This window comes from Siphateles boraxobius, unplaced genomic scaffold (assembly GCF_051911475.1).
Source record: "Siphateles boraxobius isolate OS27281-9 unplaced genomic scaffold, OSU_SipBor_1 130, whole genome shotgun sequence".
Lineage (NCBI taxonomy): Eukaryota > Metazoa > Chordata > Actinopteri > Cypriniformes > Leuciscidae > Siphateles > Siphateles boraxobius.
The window spans coordinates 39627642-39643982 of record NW_027508734.1 but is presented as its reverse complement, the minus strand read 5'-3'; the positions used below and the strand labels follow the sequence as shown (position 1 = coordinate 39643982).

At 36.8% G+C, this 16341-nt stretch overlaps 1 protein-coding gene across 1 annotated transcript; it reads right to left on the bottom strand.

Moving 5' to 3' along the window:
• Positions 1 to 14: 14 nt before the first annotated feature.
• On the bottom strand, positions 15 to 15863 carry serinc4 (serine incorporator 4). The gene is made up of 12 exons (XM_077229417.1): positions 15456 to 15863; positions 12387 to 12554; positions 11979 to 12157; positions 11643 to 11722; positions 10499 to 10592; positions 9856 to 10067; positions 9596 to 9691; positions 2503 to 2629; positions 2334 to 2406; positions 2195 to 2234; positions 1774 to 1921; positions 15 to 557 (listed from the first exon to the last, which is right to left on the bottom strand). Exons 1-12 carry the CDS (start codon positions 15522 to 15524, stop codon positions 347 to 349), a joined length of 1497 nt encoding a protein of 498 aa, XP_077085532.1. The 5' UTR covers positions 15525 to 15863; the 3' UTR covers positions 15 to 346.
• Between the last annotated feature and the right edge of the window lie 478 nt (positions 15864 to 16341).

The following is a 16341-nucleotide window of genomic DNA, read 5'->3' as shown; positions in this document are numbered from 1 at the left end:
TCAACATGAAAAAAAAAAAATACCTCACTAATTATACAGACATCCAGCTTTTTAAAATATTAATGTCATTTTCCGTTTGGCAATTTTAGCACATCCCCTACAGATATGCTCGTACAGTCTTAAACATGGTTAACATTTTCCGTTCCATGCATGATGAATTGCATTCATAGTGCTGGTGATTTTAATCCTGACAGGATTATCAGGAGGATCAATGCTCATTTAATAGAGTCTACTCTTCAGCGTTCAGAGATCCTGCATGACCCATTTCCTTTGCGGTGGAAATCCCCAGTAACCTGCACCCATCCCCACTGTCTTTGACACTGTTGAACAGTCTGTTTTGCGTGATTCACACGCTGACGCTAACATGACGGTGCGAGGTGGTCCGTCTCTTGATGCGGGCGCGACGAGGTCGTTTGTGATCAGACTGGCAGTGGCACAAGGGACTCAGGAGGAGCCAGAGATACAGAACAACACATGCCCAGCAGGAAGAGAGCTTGACCCAGAATGTGGAGTAACTCCCGTGGGTGAAGGTTGTCTCCAGCACAGCAGTCTCATAACTGGGGGAGACAGAATGGCATTATGAAAATTGGTCAAAATTGTGATTTGTGTGTCCTAATCTTTTGGCAACAAAATTGCTTTAAAAAATCCCCAGATGTTAACTGATTTAGCAAAAAACTATTTTAGTAATAATAAATTGTAGTATAGTAAAAAAATAAATATATAAAGGAGAAAATAATTATCTTTTTATTTACCTCTAAAACTACCAACATTTTACTTCAGGCTCATCTATAACAAGGGTTTTTAGAATCCATTCAGACTCACAGCCAACTCAGGGATCCCAATATATATTTTTTTTCTCTGTTACACTTTATAACATTAATTGATGACAAATATTAACACCGTTTATAATATTTAAAAGAGCAATAATACACCACATATAGAAAGACAGAAATATAATAAAATAAAACATATATTTAAATAAAAAAAGTTTGGGGTCAGCAAGATTTCTATTTTAAATTAAAAAAAATCTTTTAAAAAATTATACTCTTCAAAGAATTAAGAAAAAACAGTTTCTATGAAAATTTTAAGCAGCACAACTGTTTTCAACATGGATAATAATGGTCTTTGAGCAGCAAATCAGCATATAAGAATGATTTCTGAAGGATCATGTGACACTGAAGACTGGAGTAATGATGCTGTAAATTCAGCTTTACCATCACAGGAATAAATTACATTTAAAAATATATTCAAATAGAAAACAGTTATTTTAAATTGTAATATTTCACAATACTGGTCAAATAAATGCAGCCTTAGTGAGAAATAAACCCTTCTTTTACAAAATCTTACTGACCCCAAACTTTTCAAAAGTGTATTTATATATATCCACCTGCAGGGTCCTCACAGACTCCTGAAACCCCTGGAAATAAGCTTAATTTATTTTTAAGAACAAAAGTAATTATATGTTTAGATAGTTGTGTGTCTGTGCTTGTAAACAAATTGGTTCTACCCACGAAACTCTTATGAGTGTTTACTGTTGTTCCAGGGATCGAGATGGTCCTCACTGCAGAACATGGAATCCACGGATCTGGATCCGACTCCTCCCACCTTACATATACCTAAACCAACCCTTCTCCACCCCCTAATCCCTAAACCCACCCCTAATCCTACCCATCTCCCCCCCTTGGATCTTGATCCAACTCCTCCCCGTGGATCTCATGTACTGCATTGAGGTGCTACTGCAGGGATCTCGAGACGAGCTCTTTAACAACTGACCTGAACCAATTAGTGAGGGTCATCATTACGTAGAGGGAGGCCAGAAAGAAAACAAAATGAAAGAAAAAGTAGCTGTAGGCAACACGATGGGTCTCGTTGTGGATGACTTTCTGACAGCCTTTGCTCTCGTCAATGACAAACTCCTCCTCTGGCAGGACAGAAACAAAGATGTTAATACCTTGACATTAAAGGCACATTTCACCCAAAAATTTCATCATTTATGCACTCTCATGTTGTTCCAAGCCCATATGGCTTTCTTTCTTAAGAAGAACACACACACACACACAATATATATATATATATATATTTTGAATAATGTTGGTAAGCAAACAGTTTCGGTTTTTGTCCAATGGGAACCGAGCTATCCCTTTATTATGTTTATGAAATCTATGGATATTGGAATTTGTGATATGTTTCTCACCATCTTCTGCCTCTGGGCAGCAAAAGCAACAGGAGGCTTTCTGTTCAAGACAGAGAGTGGCAGAGATTGTCAGAGACATTAAGAGTTAAAAAGCTCAAAAACATTTTTTTGTGTTTAAAACTATCTGAAAGTCACATACTTGGAACTCATAGCGGTAAACTTTTATCATCCAGAAAGGTCCAAAGACCTCAGCCAAGTATGAAGCCTCATTGCTGAGGAAGAAAATCAGCATCAATTGTATTAGCCAAAGTAGACATTTTATTAATATTTCTATTATTCACAACTCAATACTTTTTTTTTTTGCCTACCATGCAAAGAGAACACAGCAGTACATGATTGCAGCCCCAATAATGGCCACAGCATTGCCTTCATTTTGAATCTCATCTCTGCTGACTTTGGGGTAACACACCGTCATGTTGACCCCTTGATACTCCACTGAAAAACGAGAGAGAGAGAGAAATGTTTGTTATTTATCACTCATTTACATACTTTTCTGGATTAAGATTTATTTTCCACAAACCCATCATTTGGGGTTTAAAAACAACAGCGAATTGCATTTAGTGTCACGTTTACACGCTCCATTGCGGATTTCTGGAGCCTTATTGGTTCAGAAATGATTTAGAGGTCTGTGGATATTGTGCGTTGTGTGTCTGAGAGAATTCCTCAGAGATTGGATTAAACTCCCAGCATGCCCCAGGGCGCACTTCAGTCCTTTATGAAGTCATGCAGCACACAGAGGCCATAAACCCGCTGATAGTTAGGGAACAAGACAGGACACAACAAACACACATATACACACACAGTGCCATTCACCAAAAAATGGTTGCTAGGTGCAAGAAAGTCAGTAAACTGTTTCTCCAGAAAGCAAAAATACTGCAATATTAATCAAACCACATCCGTGATATTTCAACCCAAAAGCTCTTCATCAGACATTATGTAAATCATCCTAAATCAAAACCTTGCAAATGTAAGATTTATTCTGCAATCCTTTTACAGAAGCAGCTGTAATTCTTCTCCCCTGAACTTTACCATCAAGATCTGTATTTCAAATACCCACGTGAAACACCCTCAGCTACATCTGTGTTACATGCTTGAGAGCTTTTCTATGACCTCAGTCACTAAAGCTTTTCTTTCTGGTAATCTCATTCATCTCTGTCGTATATTGAGCACTCACCATTCATCACCACAGAAATGCACCACTAATGGATGAAATGATGTGAGATGAGATGGCGAACCAGGAAGAGTTTTGCAGGCTCCACTGATGACCTTTTGTTAATGACTATGTGATTACAGCCAGTTTGATTAACTTTGCTGAGGGATTAATTAATTCAGTTACTCTGATAGAGGTTTGCACGCATCACTGCGCTCTGACCTTGAAACAACAGATCAGTCTGTGATTCTATAAAGCATTTTAGAGTTTCTTAAAGAGTTGAAAGTATTCAAACAAGCCACCAATCACTCAAGTGCCCCTCATCATTACGGTGACTGACTGGTTAGTTACTTGGCTGGCTTTGTGTTGACAGGCAGAGACAGGCTCACACATGCTGGATCCAGTATTATGTTTTTCCCCTTTAACTATCAGTGTTAAGTGTGTAATGATCTTGCCAGTTTGATTAACTTTGGGTAACTGTGCCATTAAAGTGTTGCTTTCATCAGCAATATAAGTTATGATTATTTTTATTTTATATTTTGTTTATTTATTCATTAAGATTTTGTTTTTTTAAATATTTTCAGCTTTCATTTCAGTAATTTTATTATTGTGATTAAATAATCTCGTTTTTTAACACTTCAATTTAGCTTTATTTTTATTTTTATTTCTGTTTTAGTTATTTTAGTAGGCCTACTTTAAAAACAACAACATATTTTCAGTTAGTTACCAATTAATTAAACATCTCTAATTTTAGTTTTCTCGTTTATTTTATTTTATTACAGCTTTAGTTTTACTAACACATCAAGTTTATAATTGTTTAAGTCATTCTTGTGTATGCACTTTCTAATGGTCTGTAATATAGCATTGCAACTGCAAGCTATATCTCCTGGTTTTAATAGTTGAAGTTGGCTACATTCTTTCATATTAATATTCAACTAATCAGTGTGAGATTTTGAAGAAGAAAAGAACGGAGGGAGAGTATTCTGAATTGGGTTCCAGCATCTTGTGCCACTCATCGCGCCAGCCGCGAGTGTTTCCAAGTCAGCGCGGGTCGCATCAGCTGGTCAGCTGAATTTCGCTTCTACAACCGTCTTATGCGAGAACGCCACGCACAACGCGTGTGCACTGTGTGACCCGTGTTTACTGTGCGCTCACTCATCTGATGTCCTGTGAGGACAGCGATTGGGCTCTTGTCTCAGACCTTCCCGAGGTGCTAGGTTGAGTGACGAACACTCTGCTCGTGACCTTTACAGCAAGCTTTCCCCGCTCTGGCAGCTTGTGTTAATGGTGAGACGGAAAAAAAACATATTTGCAAAACAACTTATTATTAATATACACATTATACGCCGAACTGATTTATTTGTTGGATAATTATTGCTTGTTAACAGTGTTGGGGGTAACTTATTACAAGTAACTTGAGTTACGTAATCAGATTACTTTTTCAAGTAACTAGTAAAGTAACGCATTACTTTTTCAATTTACATCAAAATATCTGAGTTACTTTTTCAAATAAGTAACGCTAGTTACTTTTTCACATTTATTGACTGACAGCTCTCCTGTCCCCATGTTGAGAGAAATAAAGTGAGGTGTTGTGTGCATTTGCATTGAACATGCATTTACTCATCTCACTTGCACAAAAACATTCAGTATTCCTCAAAATGAATAAAAACAGTCAAATGCAATCTCAGAATTTTGTGCAAAAGTTTTATAATTAACTATGTTAAATTACACAAATATACTTTATGTATTTAATCTCACTTTATTAACCAATGTCTTTATTGCTGACCTACAATGATCTAATTCAACCATACTAATAAACAAAAATGACTTCAGATTAGGTTTAGAAATAAGAGTGTTGAACTTCCTTCTCCTGTATCCTATTGTTATTTAATCAAGAACAGCAGCAGCTGAAAGGTTTGTTTGAGCGGCGCCCTCTACTGTACAGTAGTAAATATGCATTTCCTTCAGCCTTAGGCTTATTCATTTAACTTCTGATGTGAAAGGGCCTTAACAATTGGCAAAAATAGATTGTTTTAGCTGTTATTAAAAAACAAACAAACAAGCCCATGCAGGTGAGAAAAAGTAACACAAAAGTAATGTAACGCATTACGTTCCATAAAAAGTAACTAAGTAACGTACTTAGTTACTTTTTTGGGGAGTAACGCAATATTGTAATGCATTACTTTTAAAAGTAACTTTCCCCAACACTGCTTGTTAATTTAGTTAATAAAAAGTAAATGCATCTCTGACTAACTCTGGAGGTGTGTTGTATGTTAATATATGCCAAGTGATTGGTCAAATCATTATGCTCAGCGTCAGCTCAGACCAATGCGCGTCTGTTAGGTGCACATGCATATTACTTTTCATTGGTAAAATTGAGATTTATGCATCATAACAAACATACATGTTATATTAAAATCACACTTCATTATTTGTTCACAGTTGTTTTAATCACAATTATTTTAATGGATTTGCAGACTCATGTTTACATGTAGATAATGAAAAAAATGCATTGGGATTGGCATTTAAAGGCATTCTTAACTCTATTGGAGTTAGACAACACGTCACAGGACCTACTCATTGTTGTAATCATTCTCTAGATCTAAGTTTATCACATGGAATCAATGTTGATGCTGTTGAAATTCTGCAGCAGAGCGATGACATCTCAGATCATTATCTAGTCTTGTGTAAACTTAATTTAACCAAGGGTGCAAAGCCGACTCTGTGTTATAAATATGTTAGATCTATCACTTCTGCCACTAAAGATTGCTTTATTAATAATATTCCTGATCAGTTTCATCATCTCAGTATCCCAGATAGCTTAGAAGAACTTGATATTGCGGCATAAACATTTAACTCTCTCTTTTCCAGCACTTTAGACACAGTTGCTCGGTTGCGCTTAAAGAAGATCAAAGAAAATAGTCCAACGCCGTGGTACAACGAGCACACTCAGGCCCTCAGAGAGCAGGCAGAAAAATGGAGCGAAACTGGAAGAAAACTAAACTAGAGGTATTTTGCATTTCATGGAAGGAGAGCTGGATTGCATACAGAGAGGCCTTAAAAGCTGCTATAGATCTGCTTATTTTTCAACCCTATTAGAAGAAAATAAACAAAACCCGAGGTATTTATTTGAAACAGTTGCTAAACTGACGAAAAATAAAGTTTCAAACCCAGAAGTTTCCAAGCAGCACAACAGTAATGACTTTATGACCTTCTTCACTTATAAGATTGATAATATCAGGGAGAAAATTATAACTATGCAACCGTGTACTACAGCATCACATCAGGGAGTGCATTGTAGTCTCTCTAAGGAAAAATTCGATTCATTCATTGCTATAGGAGAGGAAGAATTTTCTCATTAAACTCATTAAATCATCTAAATCGACAACATGTATGTTAGACCTTATACCGACTAAGCTATTGAAAGAGATGCTTCCAGAGGTCATAGATCCTCTTCTCAATATCATTAATTCATCTTTGTCATTAGGATATGTACCAAAAACTTTTAAGCTGGCTATGATTATACCACTTGTTAAAAAAACGCAACTTGATCCTACAGAATTAGTCAATTACAGGCCGATCTCAAATCTACCTTTTCTGTCAAAGATACTAGAAAAGGCAGTATTCTCACAACTATGTTCCTTTTTTAGAAAGAAATGGTATCTGCGAGGATTTTTAGTAAGGATTTAGACCGTATCAAAGTACTGAGACAGCTCTCATTAGAGTCACAAATGATTTGCTCTTATCATCCGATAACTGGTGTTACTCAATCTTAGTGCTGCATTTGATACTATTGACCACAACATTCTTTTAAATAGACTCGAAAATTATGTTGGCATTAGTGGAACTGCATTAGCATGGTTTAAATCATACTTATCTGACCATTATCACAGTTTGTAGCAGTAAATTAAGAGATGTCATATCGATCAACAGTTCAGTATGGCGTACCACAAGGTTCAGTGCTAGGACCGTTCCTGTTCACTCTGTACATGCTACCCTTGGGAGATATCATTAGGAAGCATGGCATTAGTTTTCACTGTTATGCTGATGATACTCAGCTCTATATTTCTTCAAGCCCTGACGAAACTTACCAATTCACCGATTTAACGGAATGCATAGCTGATATAAAAAATTGGATGACTAGTAATTTCCTACTACTTAATTCTGAAAAAACAGACATTCTAATTATTGGACAAAAAACGTCCTCACGTAATAACCTAGAATACTGTCTAAGACTTGATGGCTGCTCTGTCAAGACCTCGTCGTCGGTTAGGAACCTGGGTGTGCTCTTTGATAGCAATCTTTTATTTGAAAGTCACGTGAATAGTATCTGTAAAACTGCATTTTTAAATCTTAAAAATATATCTAAATTACGTCATATGCTCTCAATGACAAATGCAGAACAATTAGTTCATGCGTTCATGACCTCAAGGCTAGATTATTGTAATGCTCTTATGGGTGGTTCCCCTGCACGCTTAATAAACAAACTACAGCTGGTCCAAAATGCAGCCGCTAGAGTTCTTACCAGAACCAGGAATTGTGACCATATTAGCCCGGTTCTGTTAACACTGCATTGGCTCCCTATTAAACATTAAAATATTGCTGATTACTTACAAAGCACTAAAGGGTTTAGCTCCACAGTACTTCAGAGAGCTCTTAACGCATTATAGTCCTTCACGTCTATTGCAATCTCAAAATTCCGGCCAGTTGATAATACCTAGAATATCAAAATCGACTGCTGGTGGTAGATCCTTTTCCTATTTAGCACCAAAACTTTGGAACAATCTTCCTAACATTGTCCGGGAAGCAGACACAGTCTGTCAGTTCAAATCGAGACTAAAAACACATCTATTTGGCTATGTTAGGCAATGTTTGGCTACATCTATTAATTCAATGTTAGGCTGCATAGTTTAGATCAGTATGAACCGGGAACACTTCCCATAAATCCTGATGTACTTTGTACATCATAAGAAGGATGGCGTCTACGCTAATATTAGTCTCTCTGTTTATCCCGAGGTTTACCGCAGTCCGCCGGATCCAGGCCGTATCCGGATCTGATGAAGGACCTGCGCCTGGACACGACGACAACGCATCCCTGAAGTGTCAACTAGTCTCATCTTTGTGAAGGCCTCCTCCCCCTTACCTCTGTACTGATAAAACGCTGTCGGGATAATTCCGATTCACGTGGCTACACGGAAGCGATTAAAAATTCTCAGAGCCACCAGGCACTGTTTTATGCAAGAGAGCGGCCGGATCGCATTGAAGGTTTTCTGTTAGAATGGTGTCGTGTTAGCACCCCCCTAAGTTAATAACTAATGATCGTTGCGACGGAAGAGAATCAGTCAAAACTAACTTTAGCTGGACAATAACTTTATTCTAGAGCTGCTGTAAAGCCAAAACAATCTCTGTTACTTTAATTTCCTATTATCACTGTAAAGCTGCTTTGAAACAGTTCATATTGTTAAAAGCGCTATATAAATGAAGGTGACTTGACTTGACTTGACTAGTACCTTTTAATTTTACTGTCAGATGGAAAATTAAATATTTTCCTAAACTTTAGCTTCGAGTTTACTAATAATTCACGTTTTAATTTTATTGTCATATAGACAATTAAACATTTACCTGAACTTTAGCTTTAATTTTACTAAAATATTTAAATTCTACTATCTAAATTTTCATAAAAAAATAATGTAATCACTGAGGGTGCTTCTGAAATTAGTGAGGGTGCTCTTGTAAAAGTGCAGATGTGAGACATTTAATATTATTTACAAGTAATTTATTTTACAATTAATTGGAAAAGATATTTAAAAACTATTTTGATATGAATATTTTTTTTATTAATCTCATGTCTGTATTTATATTGCTTAATGCGTATCTACAGTAATTTGACATGTCAAATTTTTGTCTCGTGCTATGGTTATCACTATGGGTGCTTCTCAATCAGCTCCCTAACTGGCACCGGTAAGGACAGTAAGGACCCTGGCTCACTACACAGTGGGACACTGATGACTCTATTTCCGGCGACAAGACACCGTCTTCATTGTACAACATCACTAGGTATGCCTATTAATGAACAACAGCAGAAATGATATCTTATATTTTTGATAAATGCATATTTGAAATGTTTTCTTGCTACCATTCTGAAAGAAGGACATGTTATGGAAGCAAACTATAGCCTAAAATTAACCAGAGCATTACAAAAATAAAAAGTTCAGAAAATTTTCTGCATGAAACAAGCAAATCTTGCTTACCTTTTTCTGGTGGGCGGCTGGACAGAGCAGAGAAGGTCAGGTACATGACATAGCAGCAAATGATGGAAGCCTGCAGGAGTCCTGATCGAGGCTGCTCTGAGAGGGAGAGCGAAACAAACGGTCAACTTAAATGACTAATCATTCTTCATTTTTATACATTTTATGGTTAAATTGTTGCAAGAGTATTTATATCTAAACTACTGATATAAACTACCAAACTATTGTTTTGGTGAGAGAACAGAAACAGATGAAGCACTAACTTTGCTGCACGCAGGGAGTGACCGCAATAAAAGACATGAAGGTGCAGAGGGCCAGGTTAGTCCATAGCAGGGCTTTATTCAGGTGGCATCCCGCTGGGTGAGTGTAGTATTTGTACATGAAAGTGAAGGCCATGGTGGCGATGGTATAGAAAAAGAGGGTAGCGCACATGACTGCCACGTACCACCTTTTATTTTCAGCTGCACCGGTTAACCTGGCAGGGCAGAGACAGGGTGAGTGAGATTAATGACGCCTCACGTGTAAGTACAAGAATTCCTATTATGTCCATTGTGTTAAGATGACATTCTGCCTCAAAATGGCTTGAGGTAGATTCCACAAACATCTGGGATAAACTGGATGTCAGAGGGTGAACGGGGAGTGAGAATGAGTGCGTGTGTATATGAATAAGTGAGATACCAGAGCGAGAAACAGGAAGGGAGTGAAGGACAGAGATTATCTAAAACTCTACAACTGTGGAGGGTGATATTTTATCATTCCTGAGCGAGATGTGACTCCAGACATGAACCAGATGTGGTTCTTCATATTCTGGCAATGAGCACCTTCCTACAATAGTTATTGTGGGTTAGTGCAGGTTTGCCTAAAGAGGACATACTGGTGGTGTGTGAACCCAGTTTCCTCACTTACCAGTTTTTATTCCAGGTATGAGCAAAAGCTGTGATGAGAATGAGTTGAATTAGGATAAAAGAAAAGCCTCCCACTACTCCAACGTAATGCCAAGCTACATGGAAAGAAGAAAAAAAAGGAGAAAACAATTAAAAATAAGACAAAAAATACAGTGTATGTCTGAAATACAGTGAAATGAGGTGAACTGGGCTATATTTATGAATCATAACGAATTCTTTTGTAAATTACATGTAAAACCATTTGTACTTAAAATGTCTCACTGAATTGAATGCAACATTGTAACATTTATAAACTAGGCCCACTGACTGAGTTGATCCCCACTTTGTGTGCAAATGTAAAGCGTTCAATGTGTCCATAGGGCCACCTGGAGGATTTAAAAGAGAAGTGCAAATCACATGATCCAGACTGATCATCACCAGAGCCATGAGCCAAGACTGCAACATAATCACTTTAAGCACATAATCAGTTTAGATAGTCTATGACACATCACTATGTTTTGATCAATGCACCTCCTTTCCCATAACAGTAGGAATCCAAATATATGTTGATATTATATAGTCTATCTGCCAATATTAGATATTCATTTGTTGATATTGAATATTTATTTTTGCATTCATAATTGTGATGACCTTTGCAATCATGTACCAGTCATTTAAAGTAGGCTAAATATTTAATAATTTAATTGCACTGATAAATTCAATGTTTAGCGAATCTAAAAAAAAAAAAACAGTATGTGTGTTTCTTATGTTGTATTGTCAAATTATTCTAATAAGCTGATCAAGAAACATTTCTTGTTGTCAATGTTGAAAACAGTTGCTTAATACTTTGTGGAAACTGATGCATTTTTTTCAGGATTCTTTGATAAATAGAAAGTTAAAAAGAACAGCATTTATTTGAAATAAAAATCTTTTATAACAAAGGTTTTTACTGTCACTTTTTATCAATTTAATGCATCCTTGCTAAATAAAAGTATCAATTTCTTTAAAAACAAACAAACAAACAAGCAGACAAACATATTATTGAACCCAAACATTTGAATGGTAATGTTGTTCATTTATTTATTGGTCTCAGCCAGAATTTTAAGATCAGTTCATCTCTATTATTTCTTAAATATAAGCATTTGTGTCACAGATGAATAGCTCACCATGTAAAAAAGATTCTGTGGGAATAAAAAAGGCAGCAGCGATCATCCCAAGCATGGTGATGAACTTCAGAAACCAGAACCTAAGTGAGAATGAGGAGAATAAGTGTGTGTTAGTTTATTCATATGAAGTAACTTAATAAACCTACTGATAAACATGGATGCATGTACACCATATGGTCCAAGGACCTGGTTCTTCCAGATCATGTTCTTCCTCTTAAGAACTTAACCTAATGTCTCCACAACTGGTATCTGTAGAGCAATCAAAAGAAGTCGAAGCAACTTTCTGTTGTGTTACAGGCAGTGCAAACAAAATCAGGGAATAATGCAGTCACCAACCCGTTATGGATGAGGGCTCGGAAATCCTGACTGGACTTCACATCGATGAGGAAGATGGCCATCATTAAGTAGAAGCAAGCTGTGCCAAAACACACCCGGTAGACGGCAGAGTAACCCACCAACATCTGACAGTCTCCTCCACCATGAGCCTCATCACACACCACATTAAAGAAAGGCACCTGAGGAAGAGAGCTGTCTGTTATTGTGTGGCAAAGGCTGTAGGGTAAAGACTGCTGGCATGTGTAGCTGGTGTGTGTCCAGCCAAGCAGATTAGCCAAGATTTGATTGGATGAGACTTGATACAAATAAAGCAGAGTTTTGGCTGTTTACAGCACCAGCACAAATAAAAGTCGGTTAGGCGAATGAAGACCAGCTGGAGCCTGTGCAACTTATAAGAACTGTACTTACATTTTCCCTCACCGCCTCGGACACGGTCTTAGACAGCATGAGGCATGAGACAGTGCAGGCCAGGATGTGGAATAACGTGTACATGACCCGCGTGGTGGATGATGATTTGACGGGCGGACAGAAGGAGCAACACAGGGAACATGGTGCCGGGCCACAGCAGCAGCATATCTGATAGAAAGAAGAGAAGACCAGAAAGGGTTCAGGATTAATCGAGGTCGCTCAATAGCATCTGGATTTTTCCTGAGGGATCGGGGCTGGTTGTCTGGATGGGGTCCTAACATATTTTATCCTCAGCTAAACCCAGAAGCAAAGATTTGGCAGAAACTCGTTAGCAGTATAAAAAACACAATCTTTCAGTAATGTACTGTGTGAAGTACTGTGCTTCACTACGATGCCCCGTCACTTTCACTATGTGACTTGAGGGGGAAACCATCAAATTATAGAGTAATTAATGCCAAGATATATACATGTCTAACCCTTTTGTAGTAGTCTTTAAAGTGATAATTCACCGCGAAATTAAAATGATGTCATAATTTACTCACTCTCATGATGATCAAGATCTATATGGCTTTTTTTTCTTTTCAGGAACACAAAAGTATCAAGCTTGTTTCAAAAGAAACTAGTTTCCGCCACAAATAAGAAAAAATTCTGTGGTGGAAACAAGCTTCCAAACAAAAAATAAGATATTTTGTAATATGTATCAGTGTTTATTTGTTCATCCAATGAAAGTCAGTGGGGACCAGTGTTGTTTTGGACCTCATTAACTTTATTTTTTTTAACAAGAACAGTTGAAACATCTTCTTTTGAAGTTCCACAGAAGAGAGAAAGTCTTAAGGTTTTGGAATGACATGAAGATGAGTAAATAATCAGCAAATGATCAATACATATATACATATATATATATATATATATATATATATTTTTTTTTTTTTTGCTTTTTAGAGACATAAGGTCTCAAGTGCATAATTTTCTTTTGACCCTTAAATGTCATTCACTACCCTCCTCCTCATTCATTTTAAAGAACAGGAAGTATCATCAGCAAAACTTGAAATGCGTCAGCGATTTACTGCAGAGCAAGTCCTGAACGCAATCAAATATTAGTGTCACTGTCACTTGATGGTGGATCTGGTGTAGAAGCTGTCAGCGATCAAAATATTGATTTTGAAGATGTTGAAAATTATAGATTTAAGAACATGTTTGAGATCACAAATATGAATATGAAAATGAGCTCTAAAAAGGAAAGTGATGGTGGTATAAAACATCTGCTCAAACTGAACCCCTTCAAGCTCCAAAAGGTAACAAAAATGCTTTATTTTATTCTTCTGTAATCGTTATATATATATATATATATATATATATATATATATCAGGAGAGTTTTATCTAATCAGGTAGGGTTTCATACGTGTTAGATATCTGGGTCTCTAAAGACCCGAATATGTAATAATGATTGGCAAGACATTCATGCATTTAAGGGTTAATTATGACAATTTTGACAACTATATTCAACCAACAAACTACAGTGAGTTACAGGAACTTAATTATTTGTAACATAAACACAGTAAAAAGTAAAAATTAAGTCGGTTTAGCAACTTTTTTTAGTAGCCCTGGAACCAATCTCCATTTCAATTAAAATCCACAGCTAACATTGAACATGCTAAATATAACTTATTTAACCACCATGGCCTTCTTTACATTAGCAGGTGTCTCCCTTCACAAAAAAAAAAAAAAAAACACCACTAATAAGCCCCTAGAAATCCACTTCATTAAATTACTTTAACTTTACAAAAAAAAAAAAAAAAAAAAATTAACGCACAATTTTGAGTTTTAATTACACACAATATTATGTTTACGTAATGATCAACATTATGTCAACAGAACTCAAAATAATGCTCGCAACTTAAAAGTTAAAATTAAATCTCAGATTTTAAACTTGCAACCATGCATTAAAGATGTGATAACAGGTCCCATGAATTAAGTTTTAGAATGTGAATGAAGCAAATTGGTTTTAAAGTGATGGTGACAACTTGTGACAGCAGAATATTTTTGGTTTGAAATACCATGACTCAGAACATTTATACCAGCTTGTGGATTAGAAATAAGAATATAAGGAGTGACAACATTTGATCCTTTCTATAAATTAATTTACAAACGTTTTATTATTGATTATCACATCTCAGAAGTAAGGAGGGTGAAAACAAACTGACTCTTAAAGCTTATGATGATAGAAATAGTCATTCATCCTCTTAATTTCATTTGACAGAAAGCACTTTCCGATGCCTGTGCGTTTCTGTTGAGAGAGGAGTTTTACCTTCTTATACCAAACAACAACACCTGATCAATTATTTTAACAGTGCAATTATAATAGCAATTATAATTAAAATTATTTAATAGTGGATTATTCTTTTCAGTGACTGTTCCTCCTAATGCAGACAACACTGAACTCAATCTCTAGCCACCTAAGTTGAGTTATTCAAATGAAATGCAAGGTTAATTAGTTAAAACAATCAAATGAAAATATGGAGCTCATAAACTGAGGTCTATCACAGAGCATTATGACAAGTTATGTGACAACCTGTAGACATCTTTAATCTTTGCAAGCTTGTAAAATTAGGTTCTGCAGTATTTAAGCAAGTCTATTGCCTTGAATCATACTTATATGAGTATATATTCCACATACTAAATAGTGCTCAACTAATACAAATTATATCATATAATGATCTCTATTTTCTGTCAAATATTTCAGTGTCATTCTATGGCAACTTCACTCATATTCAGGATAAACAGAAAAGCCAAATCAGCAAAAAAGTGTGAAATCCACTAACTGAAAATGTTGTAGTCGTAAGATAAGTGAAATTGTCAGGTTCCTTATGTTCAACATTCGTCATAATTTGTCTTTGAGTTCTAAGTTCTACAAAGCCAGATTAGGTTGTGGTAAGAGAAGAATTGATGCTTGTGTAAAGCTTTCCTTGTGTTCCAATAATAGATCCATGAGAATCTGAAAACAGCTGATATGTCATTGCACATCTCCCATCACTTTGAAATAATATCCATCAATCTCTCTCTCTCACCTGATAAGCCACCATGTTGAGGAAATAGTTGTAGACACCGGAGTGGCGTAAAGCTTGAGCTGTCGACATGGCGTCTTATTTTGTCAAGGACGTTTAGTCATTAAAACAAGTCCTCCGAACAAAAAATGACTGGAGAAAATATCTAATTATATACTATAACCAGTGAGTCAATTTATCAACTGTAGGAGTCCCTCAGCTTTACATGAAATGGTCCTCAGCTAGTTTCCTCTGCAGGTGTGATTCCATGGATCTCCAACTGCACACCCTCATGTTCCTCGCGTTGGAACATCCGAACAGTCTTCCCATTTTCTACGAGCTGCCTAGTGGCATCAAATTTGTGCCAGTAGAGTTTGTGAGCAAGAGTGGATGCCCAGTTGCCCTCCCTCCAGTCGCCTGTACTCACCCAGTGAGATTAGTCAACAAGAGCAGCGGGAGGAGGGGGCAGGCTCCATCTGTCCCTCCCTTCCCCCAGGCCCTCGCTCCAGTGCACCGGCTCCAGAGCACCCTCATGTACAATAGGATTTCCCAAGGGTTCTAATCGGTTTAGGGAAGAATAATGTAATTATTTGCGATTTTGTGATTTCTCTCGCAAAGTTGTGAGTGACTTTCACAAGTGGCACCTTAGCAACTACTAATGTAATCTGGTCATTATGCTTTGACCCAGAAACAGTGGGAAATGAATTAAGTGGGTGTTTAGAGGAATGCACAGGAAGAGCAGCACAGGTCCTATCCCACATTCTTTTGCATACATTGCCCACAGTCTCAATGTGAAATGGGGATACACTTCAACAAACACTGGCAAACATCACATAATAAGTTTGCACAATATGAGACAAGTTGTTTCAGTTGAAGGAAAGGATTATAACGAAGCGGACATCATCATATG

Coding starts and splice junctions, on each gene's coding strand:
- serinc4 (XM_077229417.1), bottom strand. CDS start 15,524: ATGTCGACAGCTCAAGCTTTACGCCACTCCGGTGTCTACAACTATTTC. Junction 12,555..15,455: donor TCAACATGGTGGCTTATCAG/GTGAGAGAGAGA, acceptor TCTTTCTATCAG/ATATGCTGCTGCTGTGGCCC. Junction 2,630..9,595: donor CAGCCGCCCACCAGAAAAAG/GTAAGCAAGATT, acceptor CTCGTTTTTCAG/TGGAGTATCAAGGGGTCAAC.